This window comes from Lycium barbarum, chromosome 3 (assembly GCF_019175385.1).
Source record: "Lycium barbarum isolate Lr01 chromosome 3, ASM1917538v2, whole genome shotgun sequence".
Classification (NCBI taxonomy): Eukaryota; Viridiplantae; Streptophyta; class Magnoliopsida; order Solanales; family Solanaceae; genus Lycium; species Lycium barbarum.
In genome coordinates, this window is record NC_083339.1 from 145,348,253 (window position 1) to 145,368,850 (window position 20,598).

At 37.3% G+C, this 20,598-nt stretch overlaps 1 protein-coding gene across 1 annotated transcript; it reads left to right on the forward strand.

Moving 5' to 3' along the window:
• Window positions 1–15,235: 15,235 nt before the first annotated feature.
• On the forward strand, window positions 15,236–18,108 carry LOC132634359 (MATH domain and coiled-coil domain-containing protein At3g29580-like). The gene is made up of 2 exons (XM_060350620.1): window positions 15,236–15,462; window positions 16,886–18,108. The coding sequence occupies exon 2, from the start codon at window positions 17,195–17,197 to the stop codon at window positions 17,819–17,821; it is 627 nt and encodes a 208-aa protein (XP_060206603.1). The 5' UTR covers window positions 15,236–15,462; window positions 16,886–17,194; the 3' UTR covers window positions 17,822–18,108.
• Window positions 18,109–20,598: the final 2,490 nt, after the last annotated feature.

A 20,598-nucleotide genomic window follows, 5' to 3' on the forward strand; every position in this document is an offset into this window, starting at 1 on the left:
TGGCAAATGCTTTTGTGGATCATTACAAGTTTCATGTTGAGATCGCTCCTGACAGAATCTCAATTACAAAGTTGCAGAAAAAGGCGATCGAATCATTTCGAGAATATGCTATACGGTGGAGAGAAGAAGCATCTAGGGTACACCCACCCATGGAGGAGACAGAAATGGTTACTTTCTTCATTCAAGCACTAGAACCGGAATACTATGAACGTTTGGTGACAATGAGTGGAAAAACTTTTGCAGAAGTGATCAAAGCTGGGGACATGATCGAAGATGGCATTAAGACAGGGAGAATAACGAGTCTTGCGGCTTTGCAGTCTACTAGTAGGGCTATACAAACAGGTACTCTCGGAAGCGGAAAGAAAAAAGAAAAGAAAGCAGCCTCAGTAATGGCTTTGGGAAACACCTCATACCGCCATCAACGACCACCACAATACCAGCCTAACGCTCACCACTCACAATATTTCCAATATTCTCCATATACATACGACCAAACTTTGTCATCTTACCAACCTCAATCACCACAAATATCCTACCCTGTTTACAACACACAACCAGCATATCGAGCTCCACGACCACCAACATATCCAGCTCCACCATCACAAACTCATCATCCAAACAATGCATCCGCACCTCGCCCAAATAAACCGTTTCGCAATTTCACACCATTAGGAGAGCCACTGAGCGTTGTTTTTGAAAGGCTGCAAGCTTCAGGCTTAGTATATCCTGTGGAAGGTAGAATTCCAGATCCATTACCCAGAAGCTTTGATCCCACTAAAACATGTGCATATCATTCGGGGGTAAAAGGCCATTCCACTGATCGTTGTTACGCATTGAAGCATAAGGTTGAGGATCTTATTGAAGCAAAACAGATCACGGTCAAACCACCAACACCAAATGTGGTTAACAATCCACTCCCGACCCATGATGGGGCCACGATAAATATGATTGGAATAGATGAAAATGTTGACGACCCAGCCGAATTTATAGTGCCTGTGGATCGTGTGGAGGATCATGATTTTGTAGCCGTTGCTTCTCCGGCTGTAGTGATAAGGGGTTGTGTGCCTGTCGAGATATTAGGAGCTTCATCAATACCTGTGGAAGTAGTTCGAGCACCAAATCAGTTGCCAGTGCTCGATACAAAAGCCGTACCATGGAATTATCAACAAACTGTGATGGAGTGTCGAGGAAAGGACACGATCACTGACAAGGTTAAGACGTCAGGAATGACAAGGTCTGGGAGGTGCTATTCTCCAGAAGAACTAGTTAGATTGGGGCAACTTAAGGAAACCAACGTACCTCCCAAAAGGGTCGTGACTGAATTCGAAGCAGAAGAATTTTTTAGGAAGATTAAGGCCAGTGAGTACTCAGTTGTGGATCAGTTGAAAAAGACCAATGCCCAAATTCCTATTCTCTCTTTGCTTTTGAGTTCGGATGTGCACAGAAATGCACTCTTGAAGATTTTGAATGAAACATATGTTCCAAGTGAAACAACTAGTGAGGAGTTAGCTGGGATGATCGAGCGCGTGCTTGACAGTCATCGAATCAGTTTCGATAATGAAGAACTGCCGCCAGAAGGATGCATGCATAACAAAGCGCTCTATATAACTGTCAAGTGTCGTAACATGTTTGTGGCTAAAGTGTTGATTGATGGGGGTTCTGGACTTAACATCTGTCCATTAACAAGTCTGAAGAAGATCGGATATAATGTTAGTGAGCTCAAGACAAGTGATGTGAATATTCGAGCATTTGATGGGGCTCAAAGGCGCCCTATTGGAGAAATAGAGTTGAAAGTGTTGATTGGTCCTGTTGAATTCATTATGGATTTTCAAGTACTGGATATTTCCACGACATACAACATGCTGTTAGGAAGACCGTGGATACATCTGGCTGGGGCTGTACCATCTACTTTGCACCAAACTGTCAAATTCGAGTGGGATCAGCAACAAATATGTATACATGGAGAAGGGGATACGTCTTTCTATCTAGAGCAATCCACCCCATTCATCGAGGCAGAAGGAGGGTTCGACGGAGCAGCTTACCACGCTTGGGAGGTTGTGAATGTCACTAAAGAGAGTGAAGTGTGTCAAACTCAGGAGTTCAAAAGATCATGCGCCGCAATTATGGTTGCAAAAGAAATGCTGAGAAATGGGTACCAACCTGGATTCGGGTTGGGTAAGACATTAAATGGGCGGGTCGAGCCAGTCGTTCTCCCTACGCAACAGTTTACATTCGGTTTGGGATATGAGCCAACTGAGGAAGAAGTGAAGAAAGCACGAAAGAATAAAAAGAAAGAGGTTCCATTGCCAAAACCTATTCCTACCATTGATCAAACTTTCTCAAAACCTTCAGATCTAATTATTGAGGTTGCCTATGATGATATCGTGGAGGGAATCAAGAACCTGTTCGTGGAAGATGAAGATGATCATGCTGTGATAATCAAAGACTTTGCTGAAATATTGACTTTATAGGCTGTTGAGCCAGGACCTGAGTTGCGGAATTGGACTTCTATCTTAGCCCCAGCCCGCCGGGGGTTTCAGTAATTTAAGTTTAAATTTCCTTTGTAATAGGCCGGAGGCATCAACTAGAACATTTAGTTCCTTTTGTCATGCTGCCTCTATGTTTTGTTACGGCCTTTTTGAATTCAGAGTTTGTCATTTTTGTTATGGTAACGAACTACGTTTGGCCTGACTTCCTGTTGGATACGTAGGCAGCCCACATCGGGTTCGGCCACTCTTTTAAAATCATTTCCAGTATCTTTGTTTATGGTAACGAACTACGTTTGGCCTGACTTCCTGTTGGATACGTAGGCAGCCCACATCGGGTTCGGCCACTTTTTCAAAATATTTCAGTATCTTTGTTTATGGTTGGAACTACGTTTGGCCTGACTTCCTGTTGGATACGTAGGCAACCCACATCGGGTTCGGCCACTTTTTCAAAATATTTCAGTGTTTTTGTTGTATGGGTGGAACTACGTGTGGCCTGATTTCCTTTTGGATACGTAGGCAACCCGAGGCGGGTTCGGCCCTTCTATTTTAAAATTTTCAATATCTTCGGTTTGTCCAAACCATTTTAATTCCTATAACATACATAAGGATTTTTTATATAAGATTTTGGTCTTCCCACCGTTTAAATTCATGTGTCTTAGTATCTTGAAACTGGGACAAATTTTTGAAATCGGCCAAATCACTTTCAAAAATTTTCATTACAACTTTCTCACTTTTCGATTTGTTTAGAATCAAGTGCCTCCAGGACTGGAAACTGGGACAAAATCTTGAAGTCGGTCAAATCACTTTCAAAAGCTTTCATTATAAGTTCTTACTTTTCAATTGTCCAGAATCAAGCGTCTCCAGGACTTAAACTGGGACAAAATTTTAGAAATAGCATAAAAGTTGTCTTAAATATTTAACCGTTTTTTAATAAAAGTCCATCTATATTTCTAATAAATTCAAAAAAATCAAGTCTTCACAATCATTTTTATCTATCTATTAGATATTGCCCCTCAGAGTCATACAAATCTCGTTACTCATGTTTTGCAAAATATGTTTTATAACTGAAACTCCCCGGCAAAGCAAGATATGTGGTGAGACATCGAAGAACGTGGACGCGACCGAGACAAAAATCCAGTCAAGGGCCAAGTTCCCCAACATGCACAAGTCAACCAATTTTCTTTTAAACTCACAATTTTTCTTTGATGAGACAGGTTCAACTAACATGAACGTGGTGCATATTTTAAATTATAGACATGATCCAAGAGTTAGCTTCCTTTAAAATGCAAATATTGTTCAACTTGGATGCAAAGGTAGCTTATGATGAACGGTGGACGTCGTACCACTCGTTATGAAATCCCGATCGCAGCAGTGGACATGAATTTATCTTCTCAACAAAGGGTTGTGAGTATAATTCTTTCAAACCCAGCTATTTACATATCCTTATCACTAACAGTTGCTTTAGCTCGTGGCATTTCTCGATGGATCAAATACACATAATCGTGGACTTAACTTTCTTCAAAAGGGACTGACTGTGGTCACCCGTTATTGGTTGTGGGTATAAGCGTGGATACCTTTCTACAATACCATTTTAAGTGGACGTGGATTTACATTTACATTGTGGATGTGAGCAAGGAGGCAGAAGTAGATTTATATATAATTATAGAAAGTGGATACAGATTTATTTTTCGAAAGTAGAAGTGGATTTATTTGCACCGTATAATACGGATGTGGAAGTAGAAGTGGATTTATTCTTTACACCGTATAATACGGATGTGAAAGTAGAAGTGGATTTATTTCAAACAACCGTATAATACGGACGTGGAACTAGAAGTGGATTTATTCTTTACACCGTATAATACGGACGTGAAAGTAGAAGTGGATTTATTCTTTACACCGTATAATACGGACGTGAAAGTAGAAGTGGATTTATTTCAAACAACCGTATAATACGGACGTGGAAGTAGAAGTGGATTTATTCTTTACACCGTATAATACGGATGTGAAAATGAATGTTGGATTTATTTTTGTACCATGAAATGCGGACGTGGATTTATATTTTGCACCGTGGAAGTGAACATGGATTTAAAATTTCAGTTCAGGCGCCCACCTCCGAATGCGGGTATCTTATATTTAAGTTCAGGCACCCACCTCCGAATGCGGGTATTTTATATATCAGTTCAGGCACCCACCTCCGAATGCGGGAATCTTATATTTCAGTTCAGGCACCCACCTCCGAATGCGGGAATTTTATATTTCAGTGCAGGCACCCACCTCCGAATGCGGGTATTTTATATTCAAGTCCAGGCACCCACCTCCGAATGCGGGAATTTTATATTTAAGTTCAGGCACCCACCTCCGAATGCGGGTATTTTATATTCAAGTTCAGGCGCCCACCTCCGAATGCGGGTATTTTATATTTCAGTTCAGGCACCCACCTCCGAATGCGGGTATTTTATATTCAAGTTCAGGCGCCCACCTCCGAATGCGGGTATTTTATATTCAAGTCCAGGCACCCACCTCCGAATGCGGGAATTTTATATTTAAGTTCAGGCACCCACCTCCGAATGCGGGTATTTTATATTCAAGTTCAGGCGCCCACCTCCGAATGCGGGTATTTTATATTTCAGTTCAGGCACCCACCTCCGAATGCGGGTATTTTATATTCAAGTTCAGGCGCCCACCTCCGAATGCGGGTATTCTATATTTCAGTTCAGGCACCCACCTCCGAATGCGGGTATTTTATATATCAGTTCAGGCACCCACCTCCGAATGCGGGAATCTTATATTTCAGTTCAGGCACCCACCTCCGAATGCGGGAATTTTATATTTCAGTGCAGGCACCCACCTCCGAATGCGGGTATTTTATATTCAAGTCCAGGCACCCACCTCCGAATGCGGGAATTTTATATTTAAGTTCAGGCACCCACCTCCGAATGCGGGTATTTTATATTCAAGTTCAGGCGCCCACCTCCGAATGCGGGTATTTTATATTTCAGTTCAGGCACCCACCTCCGAATGCGGGTATTTTATATTCAAGTTCAAGCGCCCACCTCCGAATGCGGGTATTCTATATTTCAGTTCAGGCGCCCACCTCCGAATGCGGGTATTTTATATATCAGTTCAGGCACCCACCTCCGAATGCGGGTATTTTATATTTCAGTTCAGGCGCCCACCTCCGAATGCGGGTATCCTATATTTCAGTTCAGGCGCCCACCTCCGAATGCGGGTATTCTATATTTCAGTTCAGGCGCCCACCTCCGAATGCGGGTATTTTATATATCAGTTCAGGCACCCACCTCCGAATGCGGGTATTTTATATTTTAGTTCAGGCGCCCACCTCCGAATGCGGGTATCCTATATTTCAGTTCAGGCGCCCACCTCCGAATGCGGGTATTCTATATTTCAGTTCAGGCGCCCACCTCCGAATGCGGGTATTTTATATATCAGTTCAGGCACCCACCTCCGAATGCGGGTATTTTATATTTCAGTTCAGGCGCCCACCTCCGAATGCGGGTATCCTATATTTCAGTTCAGGCGCCCACCTCCGAATGCGGGTATTCTATATTTCAGTTCAGGCGCCCACCTCCGAATGCGGGTATTTTATATATCAGTTCAGGCACCCACCTCCGAATGCGGGTATTTTATATTTCAGTTCAGGCACCCACCTCCGAATGTGGATTCAACTTTCAAAACAGGGGTTGCAAGTGTAACTTCTCCAACCTCGTCTTATTTACACATATATTTCTTTATTGCTAACAATTGTTTTTAGCTGTTGGCTTTTTGACAATATCGAAGTTGGCATCACACATCAACTCGTGGAACTATTTCTTCGGCAGCGAACTGGGGCAATTTGTCGGGAAGGATAATCAGACTTTCCGACACGGGTCAAAGATCTACCTCGAACACTCGTCTCTAATCACAAGTATTCTTTTGCATTCCAGCAATTGAATTCTCAAGTCTCTATCATAATACCCAGTGTTATCATAATTCAACACTGGGACAATATTTTGCAAGATTCGCGCTAATCGGGTTCAGGTGTCGTAATTGTTCCAGAACTACACTCGACCTGATTCTCGTGCAGCCCGAGATATGTAGGCAACTCAGAGACCGGAGTTCGGTCATATACTTCTCAAGTTTCCTTTAGCCGGGACAAAATAGGCTATTGAGTCAACGTCTTTGCCCGACAACTCTTTTCATCATTACCGGGCAAAGAGGGACAAGTTGTTGACACCCAATTTTGTCCCGCCTCTCTTCCAAAATACCCATTTATGCTCCTAACATTTTGTGGAAAAATAAAAAATATATATATTGTATTTACTATGATTATTAGCCTTTTATCAAAATCGGGGCTTCATTATTATATTTCAGTTACTTATTATTATTATTATTAATATTATTATTATTATTATCATTATTATTATTATTATTATTATTATTATTTATTACTATTATTATAATTCACAATTTTATCATTTTTTTTTTTAGTATTTTTTTTTACCAGCTTACGCACACGCATCGCATTTATCTTTTTTGTGTAATTAAATAATAGTATTTTATTTTACTGTGAATTTTTAAAAAATATTATTGCACGACTATTATAACATCATATAATTTTATTACCCGAGTTCTAATAATTACACATTTTGGTATTATGTGATATTATGTCATTCTCAGTACATCGTTAATCAAAATGAGTCTCTTATTTAAATATTGGAAGACAAACTGTTCCTTACACGCAGTCCGTATTTCGACTTACCGAATCCCAAATTAAAGTCCGATTAACTCCTAATATCTTTTGGACTAGCCCATATCTTTTATCTCAATTTTTAAACCCAGTCTATGTTTTTAATTTTAGCCCATTCTCAATACTCAGTCCAAAAATGGACCCAGTCCAAAAAATACCGGGTCCGACCCGCATCAGCTCCAACATAAGGGAAACCCTAGGGTTTCCCTTTATTCTTTTTCTCCTCCGCGCCTCCCTTCCCCCTTTCCCTTCTCTTCTTTCTCTTTCCGCTTTCTCGCCTCTCCTTCATCATCTTCATCCCCACCACGCCGCCGCTCCTCTCTTGTCGTCATCCCCACCACGGCGTTCCCTTTCCCTACCCCCGCTCCTTTCTTTCCCTTTCATCATCATCATCGCCGACGACCCCCACACCGCTACCCCACCACGCTCCTCTTCCTTTTTCCCCCGCTCCTCTCCCCCTGTTTTTTCCTCAACACAAAAGAACCCCCCAAATCCCCATAAATAGTAGGGAAGGATGACAGTTCCAGGACCGGGAAAAAAATCCCCTATTTTGTAGTTTTTTTTTTTTGTTGTTGTTGTTTGGAGCGGCAAAAATCCCTCGAGATTAGACAGGTTTTAGAACCCCCCAAAAGTGCCTTGCAAAAACAAATTTTGGAATTCAGGAAATCCCCCTAAGAATTAAGCTCTCAGCCGCACAATAACCCTTTTGAAAATTCAAGTCCTTTAGCTTAAAATTCCATAGAAAACGGAAGGTGTTCGTTTTGTTGCTAAACATACTCTAAGCCAAAATTTTGATTTTTATCCATCTCTTTTATTTCTGGGAACTAAGTTTTGAAGTGTTCGAGGGATATCGAGACCTTCGCCTCACTTCGCTGCACCCGAAGAAGGTCAGTGAACTTCATTCCTTTCATTTATTTTTCAGTCCTTGCATATAATGTGTTTATGTGATTAGTCTGCTGTTTAGTTTAGTTGTCGTTAGGGTATGCTTAAAATGCTGATATGATGTGGTTTGCTATTTCATCTGGTTGTGTATTGTTAGTTTACTTTCGTTCTGTTTTAGTTCAGTTTAGGACGTGTCGAATGTTTCTGATTAGTGCTCAATTTGTATTATACTTCTAGTATGACTGTTTAGTTAAGTCTATTCATGCTTAATCCTATTTTTTTTTAACTTGTTTTTGGTTTCATGTTTGGACAATTTGACGAATGATTAAAGTATGGGCTATTGGATAATGTGATTTAATGCGTATGTGTTTTAGTTTTACATTCCAGTTTTCAGTTTGAATCTATCCTCTTCTTCAGTCTTCAGTGTCGCGAGGTGTGTTCTTTGTGGTTATGGTCCAAAATAGTTCAACATAGCTCTCCAAATCTTACTCTAGTTCCAGTAATTTTGGGAGTATGCATTGTTTATTTGTTTTCAAGTAATTACTAAAATATCGAGTTCTAGTTTATTTCCCTATTGCTGTAATGGATTGATACAGTGCTAAAATTAAATTATGTCCTGTTCCGTGACTGAGTTAAAATCAATTTCATGCTTAGATTAGGATACGAAGTATGATTTTCCCAGTTCATATGCCTTCTATGTCTGTTTCTTTTCTCTAAATAAGGCTGAACAACATTTGGGATTCGGCTTCGATATCTTTTAATATATGTTGGGCTTTGCTGAATTCTGAAAATGATATTTGAGGCTCTCTATTGATAAAACATACCAATTGTGTGTGTGTGTGTATCGCCTTGTGGATCAAATTTCCTGTGTTTGGAAAAGTTTTTTTTTTTTTTTTTGGTTCTTGAGTGCTGTCATCTGTCACTCTCCTGAAACAATTTGGTTCCAAGTACTATGTGTTGATGTTCTGCGTTCTAGGTTCATTCTCTCAACTTTTCTTGTGTCTGTTGTATTGAGTTGGTCTTATTGATGCCTTGTATGGCTTTACACTGACTTGTATTGCATTGGTTTGGCTTCACTTGAATAAGTTATCACTTAGGTTTAACTTATGAAAGTCTTAAATTTGTCTAAAAATGGTTTTAAAAGATGAAATGGATTTCTAAGTGGACTAATGTGGTCTGTTCGCAAGTTATTTTAGTTCTAAGTGTTGGTACTGTTACTAGTAACATTTCTTTTAACAAGATCGAATAACTTATGTATCATTTTTTTGTTCTAATGAAGATAAATAGTGTGAAATGATCATGTGAAATCAAATTTGGTCCTCTGTGTGTGCCAAATGACCCTGGTTTCTTCATTTTGCATTATAAGTCCAAAAAAATAATTTGAAAACTGTTTGGCATTCCTTTAAAATGATTATACTTGAAGGAATGCATCTCCTTTTGACAAAGGTCAGCAATTTCCTTTCTTCTTTGAAATTCATTTTTTATGGTTTGATGTTTATATGAGTTATTTTATGCAAATTAGTTAATCTCAGTTTAATTCTACTCAGTTGACTTCATGTGCGTTTAGTATATTAATCGTGTTGTCTGATTGGTAATTGATTTAAGATTTAAGCATCAAACCTGCTCGTATGTTGGGTTAGATACCCAAGTTAGTGTTAATCTTTGCCATATGCTTGTTTCGATGATTAGTCTGAATGAGTGTGCTTTAGGTCCAATTTGATATGATATTGTTAAGTGTCGTTTGCTGATTATTGTGCGATTCAGTTAGGTTATTTGATGCTAGTATTAGTTGGCATTGGTATGCATGATCAGTTGGTAGATATGCGTAAGTTTGGAATTTCATGTATCCGTTCCATACGAACTATATTTCTCTTTCACCATCTCTGATTTAGTCATTGCTATTGGTTTAAGTGGTAGTTCAGCTTGTTATTTTAAGGAAGGTTGTGCTAAGTATGTTGATCCTTTGCTCTTGAATGGCATTCGTGCTAGCAAAATTACCTTTTAGATTAGATAATTACCCATTGGTATTCATGCATATCCTGTTTCTTAGTTGTTCAAAGCTCTCATCCTTATATGGGAGATGATTTTCTTTTAGATTTCTGGGCTGATAGAGCAGTGAGATTCAGCATTTTAGAACCAGAATGCTTTGCGCTCCTATTTAGCTTGAAATTTGGATTTACCTTCTCCATATTATAAAGCCATAAGTATGCTTCCTTTATTTGGTTCTGTCTAGTTCTTGTGTTGACCTCAACTGACCCTAGGGATTTGTAATTTCGTCAACATGATAAAGTTCGGGTCTATCAAAATCGGTAAGGTTCAACTTTGAGTCAATCACTATGCTTTTTTTTAGTTTAACCAATGCAGTATTTCCTTTCTATATATCTGATTCTTTTTTTTTTTTTTGGGAAACCAGATGGTAATAGCCATAACGATTTAATTCCCTTCTCAATACTCTTCTTTACTTGGGATATTCATAACCCAAAGTGCTAGCCTTACTTGGGAAAATATGGACTGGTTAAGTTGAGACATAATCATCCCTTTTCTTATTTATGTTGTGATCTAAGCATGCCCATAGAGATGCGGAGGTGATTTGATGTGAAACATGTTATGTTCAATTTGATATGGATTTGTACGAAAGTTTTAAAGTTGTGTCGATTCGTTGGTGGGTTGGAGGATATAATTTGGCTTCACATTTGGGTCTAATTTTTGTCGAGAGTTGTATCCTTTCATGGGTTCTGTAAACTCCTGCATCCATGATATGTTTCCTATATGCTTTGTCTGTCCTGTAACTTGCTGGATGTTCTAGTCTTTGTAGTCATTTTTTGGCGTATTCTTTACTGTCAGTGAGGCTGATGCCTAGTTCAATTTATAAGTGTTTCTGGCTGGCATTTGCATTTGACGTGGTGGTACTTGAAGTTCTTTCTTTGAGTTATGAATTTGCATTATTAATTATTTAGACTCATACTAATCCTTTTCCTTTTTATTTTTTATGCATGACCATCGCATACGAGCCCGAGGGACTCGTTCTTCTTCCGCATTCGGTGTTGGGCTAAAAGCCCAACGCAATCTTCTCGGGTCATCCCCCATCAGTCCCATCCGCAGCCAAAATAAAAAGCATAAAAATCCTGGGCCAAGGCCCAATAGCAGGCAGATCCGTAGCAGTCTTTTAACAAATGGGTTGAGCCCATTTCAACAACAGCAGCCCCGATTGCAGCCGCTCTTTTAAAAAATGGGCTGATCCCATTTAAATTATCTACTCCTCTATTTATTTTGTGCATTTAATTTGTATTATGCAATTAACTCTTTGTTTGTTTTGTTTTGTTAGTTTAGATAAATCCTAATGAATTAGTAGGTTTAGTTTTAGTAACGGGTAGTTAGTTTAAGGAAGACTAACAATCAACTCCATAAATTTTATTATCTTATTTTTATGTTAAAACTATTTATAACGTCTAATGTTTATATTTATTCGGAATGATTGATTCGCAAAATGGCATGACTATATATTTTATCGTTTCAAGACGTCATTAATATGTCACTACAAATTCAAATATATTTTATAGTGAACTCATTCAAGTTGAAACAATCATGCATATTTTTAGTTAAGCGTAATTAATATAACATATTTTGAATTCTATTTATAAGTCTAAATTTTTCTATATTGCTACATTCATATAACGTAATCTATTCAAAGTTCAAAATTGCTAAATTCTTTTTTTCAAAAGCTATTTTTATGGGCAAAGTATCATAATTTCATACAAGTCTTATCTTGAATAGCATTTATTATATTTTTCATATGAAGTCTTAGTAATATTTAAGCTTTATTTTAAATAGCATTTAAAATCTTCTTTTATGCGAGTCATTATATTTTCTACAAGTATTATTTTAAATAGCATTATTTATTGTTTTCATCTAAAGTCTAAGCAATATCTATAAGTCTTATTTTTAAGTAGCGTATAAAGTCTTCTTTTGTGCAAATTATTATTATTATTATTATTATTATTATTATTTTTTATTTTTTTTCATAAAACTCAACTAACATTACTTTCCTTCAATACCTAAGCAATATTTGTAAGTCATTTTTAATTCAAACATTATATTGAGCCCTAATTAATTAACCTAAGTTTGGTCGGATAACCGTAAGTTAACGGATTCTAAAGGATGCCTAACCCCTTCCCTTTAGGATAATATAGAGCCCTTACCTAGAATCACACTGGTTAAGCAGACCATTAACGGAGGTTTAGTTTTTTAACTTTACCTTAGTTAATATTTAGGTGTCCTAATTCACCGTTAAATTAATTAGATGGCGACTCCTTAAAATCAAAACAAAATAGGAATCACCAATACGTCATTACTCTTAATTTTGACTCCGGGTTAAAATGGGGGTGTGACACCAAGTTCAACGCACTGAAAGGTTTCCTCATGAAGTCCTTGGTCCGTGACCTTCTTTGAGCAGCCTGTGTTTGCTTGTACTAGGAGTTCTATTATCCTTTACATAAGAAATTGTTCAGTTCTTGAATCATGCTAGAAGAACTGAAACAGAAGAAAAATGACTGGGTTTGATTTTCCATTTAGGAGTGGAATGAGCAGAGATATGAGAACTCTCTTAGCAGATGCATTGAAGTTTAATTAATGGAATAGAGGATATCTACTTGAGTTGTTTTTCTCCTTATCCTTCTTTATTTCCTGCCAGTTGCTATCTCCTAACATCTACTTTTTTGCTTTATCCATTGCTTCATAAGCTGCTCATCTGGAGCCGGGTCCAAGAATATTCTTGATTCTAAACAATTATGCCTCAATTTCAAACAAGTTCAGGTCGGGTATATGTATCCTCACTTTTCCAATTAAGCTCAACTCACGTCTCATCATACCAAATAATGGTTAAAGTGAAAGAGGATATATCACTGCTTAATTTTGCAATTTCTTTCTATTGGCAAGATAGGAGCAGAACAGAACAAGCAATGATTCATTTACTCACAGCAGCTATTATTTCAACAGCCCATGTAATGGGATAATTTTTTGAAAAATAAAATAAAATAAGAAGGTTCATAATCATAAATCATAGGTAGAACCTGAGTGCTTTTCCTTTTCTTTTAGGTTTATGATTACTCCAAATATTAGAGAAATGCAATTAAACCTTGAAGACATAGCACTTTATTAGAACGGAGTTGGTTGATAAAACTTTATCCACTCACGCCAAATGTTTAGATCAAACTAAATGGACTCATCATACGTGTTAGCATATGCACTTCTTTGACTCTATATATATATATATATATATTATATATACACACACCATTAGATTTCTTAGTCATGATAAGCTATGATTTGGTCTAACACCCGGAACGAGTAAGTTTTTACCTAATTTGGAAAGTGATAAGAGCTGAGCAGGTGATATATTTTGACTCAATTTGATAGCCAAATATGTTGCACTGATTGATTGTTAGTGAAGTAATAACAAGTTTTCATCACCAAATTTTCTACTCAAACTTTTAGGGAAGTGATCATAATCAAGAACAAGTTCAAATGAAACAACTACGATACATAAAAGCAATACAAAAGCAATATTCAAATGAGATCGCTTGCTGGTTGCTTGTCTGCGGTATGAGGGTTTGTATGTGTAGCTTTAGTTTTTTTTTCAAAAATAATAAATGAAAGGTATAGTTAATAATTTCTTTCTATTTATTACATGTTTTTTTAAATTGAGTAATATTAGAAAGAACTACTTCTTTAATGTTAAGGATATAGTTGAAAATAATTGCAAATTTTTATTTTAAATTTCTGAAGTGACAATTATTATTATTATTTTATACAAAATTTTGAAATAATAGTTTATATCTCTCATGTGTCAAACTTTGTAATACTCCATGCAAATCATACTAAGGCGCTTACAGTGATTAGGGGTTTAAACGAAAATTTTGAACATGGATACAACATTTCATTTCATTCAATAAAATAAATATGTCATCGTCCTTAAATAAGTTTTTATACAATTTTAGAAGCAAAATAGCAGGCAACAGACACGTGTAAGGCTGCACAATACTCTTGCAGAGCCTGGAGTACTCTGCACCAATCTCAGTGGTTGCTGTAGAGTGTGAGAGAGTGAAAAATATTTGAACTTACAAGAAAACACAAGGGGAAAAAGAGAGTGAATTTGGGTCTTTGGAAACTAGTAAAAGCCAAAGAAAATGGGGAAGAGAGGTAGACCAAGAAGAGATCAAACAATAAAACTTACAAGTGTTGAAGAAGACCCTTCTCAGAAATCTCCACAACAAGAAATAATGGCTTCTTTATTGAGTGGAAATGTGAAAAAGATGAAACAAGAACCACCAACAGTAAACTCTTAAGCTCTACATTTCTGTGATCATATATTTTTTTTTTTTTTGGGTTCAGAAAAATAAACTAAAAGGGTTTGTTATCTCTAAACCCTAATGACTTAAAGATTGTTTTTTTTTTTTTTTTTTTTAACTTCACTCCCTTGTTTTCTTGGTGTTGTTTTTTTGCTGTGTTTGATGTATTGCATGTTACATTAACTTAAATGTGTTAAAGATATGTTGCTCTGTTCTAGGGTGGTAGGACCAAAATTGAAAATGACTTTTTCTTCAAAAAAAAGTTCTGAAAAGCAAAAGTTAAGAGCATGGGTATGAAATAATATATTGTTTGTTAGGGAGTTTTGGCTAGTGGGTCGTTACATAAATGCTAAAATAAGCATAATATGTTCACTCTGCTTTGATATTTGTGAAAGAAGAAAAAATGAGAGTGGAACAGGACAAAGCAACCTGAAATCATCATGTTTTGGTTTTTGTTCTGTCAATAAAAGAAATAGAGATAGACTCCCTTTCTCTGTTCTTGAAGGATATAATTTTCCTATAGGCAGGTAATGGTGTTTCAAGATTAATCATTAGAAGCTTAACATGTTACTACAAAATATATCTGTGGTCCTATTTCGTTTATCATTGGCATGTTTGCTCTAAACTGTTTTGTAATGTACATAATGTACATAAGCTACACATATATGTTTGGACTTTGGAGCTATATTGCTTGCTATTCATCAAAGTAATATTCCAGCATTTAGAAGTTAGATGACATTATGTAAAACGGCTGTGTCAGTTCATGTCAAGTGTGCCTACTATAAAGCTGCTTATTTGGTTTTCCTAAGCCCCTAGATAGACAAATAGAGTTGCATCAACTAGCTGCCTAACTCTTTTTTGTTTTTGACAGGGTTTTGCACTATCAGAGGCTTCACCTTCCCGTCCCAGGTATCAAACCCGCACGTCTTTGAGGGCAGCCCTTGATCGGTGTAAGTCTATTACTGTGACACCAAGGTCTCCAGTTCGACATGTTAAGGTACGCTATTGAAACTTTTTCAAACTCCCTTGATAAGTAAGATTGAATTTTCATTCGTATATTGTAGCACCAAGAAGGCGCTAAATATGCAATGGCATATGGATGGGCAGGTTCATCTCCTATCGATATGTACAGCCAATTTTTAAAGAATACTCTTCAAGTAGGAGAGTCTATGAAGTCCACACAAGATTACACACCACTATCCAAGAACATATTACACCAAAAATTCAAGAAAATAGTTGTGGCTTTGTTGATTTTCAACTCATTCAGATACTGGGTCTCTACTAAATTCTTATCGGTGACTCATAGTTAATCTTTTCTTTGAACTTTGATGAACTGAGTAGTGCAAGAGTGAATAGTAGATGAATTGTATGTTACAAGAAATTAGCATGAAGTTTTCTGGATAGCTCTCACAATTTATTTCCCTTCCCGAAAGTTTGGTTTAATTGAATGTTATGATATGCACTCAGTTTCTCTTTCCAGATATAAGTGAACCGTGTCTTGTTTAATAGAAATTGATCTCCTGTTTTTGTTTGCAAGATTTATGGGATATTAATCGTTCGCAGAAGTTTGCTTGCCTTTTTATTTAATTGCTATTGCTGATTGAATAGAATGTTTCAAGTCCAGTTTATTGTTTAGGCTCTTCTTTTCATGGTTGGTTGTGAGAATTTAGAAAGAAGGAACTTGTTAAGAAACTAAGAAGCAATGAGAATGCCCTTTGGCATCTGCATTTTTCTTTGATATGCCCTTTGTTAATTTTCTTCATTGTTTCATATTTCTTTGATCATTATATGTGTGTCTCATCTCAGACGATACAGCGGTCAACTATCTCGAACTCATTTCCATCATTTCTGTACCTCTACCTTATCAACAACAACAACATACCCAGTGTAGTCCCATACCTCTGCCTTATCATAGTCAGATTATCAAAGAGAGAGAGAGATTGGACAATATCTCATGCAGGTTCTTGGTAGGATTTGGACGCAACGCCACCTATTACTTTGCTTCTCCCTATGATTTGAATCTACATTAAGGTTCTAGTAGTAGTTGGCTATCATCTGCTGGACTTGTGATAATACAAGCTATTTGTGGATGTACTCATGTGCATTACATAGAGATTATACATGTCTTTAACAGAGCAGTCTTCTTGCACCTTTCCTTTTTCCTCAATAGTTATATGCCCAGGCCTTCTACCTCCAACAGTTACGTGGGTGTGTAGACTTTCTACCCCCAAGTTATGCCGGCAGTGTCAAGGAGTCTGTTTAGAAGTTATTCTTTATAAAGATTAACAAAGTCACCGATAGGATATTTATTCTTTATAGCGTTGAACATTTTCGCTGCAATCCTTTTAATGAAGTTAGAATGGCTTACAATGTAACCTTTTCATTTATTAACTGTCTAAACTTCGTTTCTTATTCCACAGGCACCGTATCCTTCTTGTGCTTCTTGTGACGTTCCTGCTCATCTTACCACTGGAATTTCTGTAGCAACAAAAGAAAATGTTGATGACTCTGTGCCTGCAGAACTTGAACATCAATCTATTCTAACTAACCGTGGTGTCTTGGGTGTGGAAAATCAGAAACCAGGGCAACACGCTCAAACAACACCTTCTTTCCCTGGAGTTGTAATTGAGAACAATGCAACAGCAAGTAAGGCTGATGTGGTGTTAAATGCTAATGCCACCGAAGCAGAAACCAGAAGTGACCATAGTGGTGCGCTTCCAACAAAATCCATGAGTCTTAACATCACAAGGATAGTTGCACTAATGAATGATCATTCTTCTGATGCTGATGAGGTTGAATCAAGACCTGGTCAATTGTCAGTCATGGTTAATGGGTATAGTGTTAAGGAGGAAGTAGCACCTCTCCTGGAGAAGATCTTCCTTAAGCACGGAGATATTGCAAGGAATAGCTCCTTCACTTCAGTGAAACTTTCTTCATCACTCCTGGAGTTGGTTTGCGACATCTATAACAAATTGGAAGCAACAGATTTGCCAAGCATAACCTCCACAGAGCTCCAATCTATGCTTGCTGAAATTAGAGATCTCGAGTCTGCCAAAATAGATGTCGGGTGGCTCCATCGAAGGTTGAATGATATCTGTCAGGCCAAACAACTTGGCAAGGACTATTGCAAATTGAAGGAGGCAAAAACCAAAAACCTTGAAGTGATGGAGGCAAAAAAGAAAGAACTGGATGAATTGAAGGAAGAGTTGGCTGCTTTGCAAGGAAGAATTCGCGAAAGAGAGGATGAGCTTGGCATTGCGCATCGTGAAGACGAAAGGATCATGCAGCGCTTTGCAGATTCGAAGGCCAAGGTGAGCGGTTTCCTCAAGAAGTCCTTGGTCCATGACCTTGTTTGAGCAGCCTGTTGTGATTATTATGAATGGTCTTTTTAAATAGTTCTAATCCCTTTTGCTTGTACTAGGAGTCTTATTAATCTTTGTCATTGGGCCCCAACTGCATATGAGTTCTAGAAGAACTGAAACAGAAGAAGAATGACCAATTTGATTTGCCATTGAGATATCGGCACTCTCTTAGGAGCTGCATTATTCAGTTAAGAGTACAAAGGATATATACTTGAGTTGTTTCTCCTTATCTTTCTTTATTTCCTGCTAATTATTATCTCCTAATGTCCACTCTTTTGCTGTATCCGGAGTAACCATTGCTTCACGAGCTGCTCAACTTTGAGCAAAGTGCATGAATTTTCTTGCTTCTACTTACTTCCTTTTCAAATTTCTTTATGTGAAGTTTAAACGTAAGCTGGAACTATAGTGCAGCCAGTTAAAACAACTAGGCACTTTTAACACAATATTACATAATCAACTACTTCTCTAAAATGCGAAGACCCTTGATTTCTCACTTCTAATAGACACATAATACTGATTGAGAAACAGAACATGTTACTGCTAGATTTTGCAATTATTTTTTATTGCCAAGATAGAACAACTATGATTTATTTACTCAGCAGCTACAATCCATCTGCCCATGTAATGGGAAATTTTCTTGAAAAAAAGAAAAGAAAAAAGTTCATAATAATCATTGGTTGAACCTGAGTGCCTTTTCTTTTCTTTTTTTGGTTAGGTTTATGATTACTCCAACTATTAGAGAAATGCAATAAACCCTGTAACACTTTATTAGAAAGAAGTTGGTTGATAAAACCATATCCTCACACGCCCAATGTTTAGACCGAACTAAATAATAAATGTTTGCATATACACTTCTCTGACTTGAAAAAGGTTAACTTATGTATATTCTCATATCATTAAATTATTTTATCATGATAAATTGATATGGTTTAGTCTAAACACTCGGAGTAAGTTTTTGTCGAATTTGGGAAGTGGTAAGAGACGAGCCGGTGATATATTTTGACACAATATGATAGCCAAACATGTTGCACTGACTGATCCTTAAGTGTAGCAATAACAAGTTTTCATCACCGATTTTACTACTGAATTTGTTAGGGAAATAATCATAATCAAGAATAGGCACATATTGTGAGGGTGGGGGAGGAGTTGTGAGAGGGAGGCCCAATGGCCCATCTTTGTCAGGTCCAGCTCTACTATACTACATATTCACAGAGACGGCCCATGAGGATAATTATGCAACTTTGATGATGGATTATTTTCTACACATAGGAGCATTATCCTCGTCCACAACTAACATATCTTCTTGCATATTTAAACATTTAATGGTTGGAAATTGACCATTCATTTGCAATTTGGAGCTTGTCTTTGAGTCTCATCTGTTTGTTTAGCCTTGAGCAAACACAAAGGAGACCCATTTGAATCATTTACAGTTGTACGGACAAGCATGGGCCTTGGCCCATCTTACTTAGGCCCCCCTATTCCGTCAGCCCTTTCATAAATAGTAGTCAATTCACAAAATAGCACATATATTATGTATATTGGCTAACGGATATAACTACTTTTGATCGAGTGGCCAAATGTGTGACTTAAAGTTAACACAACAAAATTGAAATTTAACAAAGTCAAGTAACAATAACGAGAAACACCAACGCTTACAACACTAGTGTTAGTGTACTTGTGAGAAGAATGTTTCTACTATATAAAAGGTCAGGTCGTGTCGGTTTAATTTCCATGGTTCATAAATGTACGTGTATCTTTCATTGTTTCGAATGTCTTCAGCTGAAAACTATATGTGCTCTCATCGTCCCGTAAAGGACTGCATTTTCTACTACACAGCTTCTTAAATATTTTAACTGACTAAACGTTTGTTATTCATAGTACTTTGTATGTAATTTTGAATAGAAAAATATTATTGATGACAGAATACCCATGGAAAACTTGATAGATGCAGTGAGTTACCCCCCAAATTAGATGGAGAGTGCTTTTACATAGTATACTAAAAAGCAACTACAGTACCCAACTAAATAGTGACACCTACGACGTCTTTATTTTGTTCTTTTGATCAAGTTGCAACTTATAATTTTCTGGATTCCCCTTCTGGTTAGTATTAATCAACACTCTCACAAAAGTGACAAAATTTTTCCACGGACAATATGCATTTGACGACTTACCATAGATCTGCACAATGTACGCAGGCAGCACGCTGCAGAAGAAATTGTATTTTTCTTAGACATTTCAATCTTAACATGTGTTCGTTCTATATGCATGCTGGTGGCCATATTGATATAGTTATTTTGTTCTCTTCCAGACTTAAAATTATGCATGCATTTTCACGCACCAGCTGCACGTACGACACTTCTTCATGAGTATTCTACAAACCATAATTTCAACTCTACATATACGGACAATGGATATCTATTCAGTGAAAATGAAATTATTGTTTTTTACTCTTGATTTTTGCACCTAGAAGCTTCATGAATGGACTCAATAGTTACGTTCTACCCAAACTTTTGTGTACCACAAGGATTCACTTTAATTAAATGGTAGAGCAGAACACACGGGGAGCTCTTTTTGTTCAGCCACAACTCCGATCCATGAAAAGGCCTCCACTATTCCAGTAACTTGTTTGATTTTTGAATGCATGATAATATAACATAATCAATCAGGAAGGCATGCAATCACGTGACTTTAGGAGGGTCATCATGTTGATTGGGCCCCAGGCCCAGCTCTAGAGTTTACTCTTTATACAGGCAGATTCAGGATTGAAAATT

Excerpts from the sequence above, each read along its gene's own strand:
- LOC132634359 (XM_060350620.1), top strand. The coding sequence starts at position 17,195 with ATGAGTCTTAACATCACAAGGATAGTTGCACTAATGAATGATCATTCT.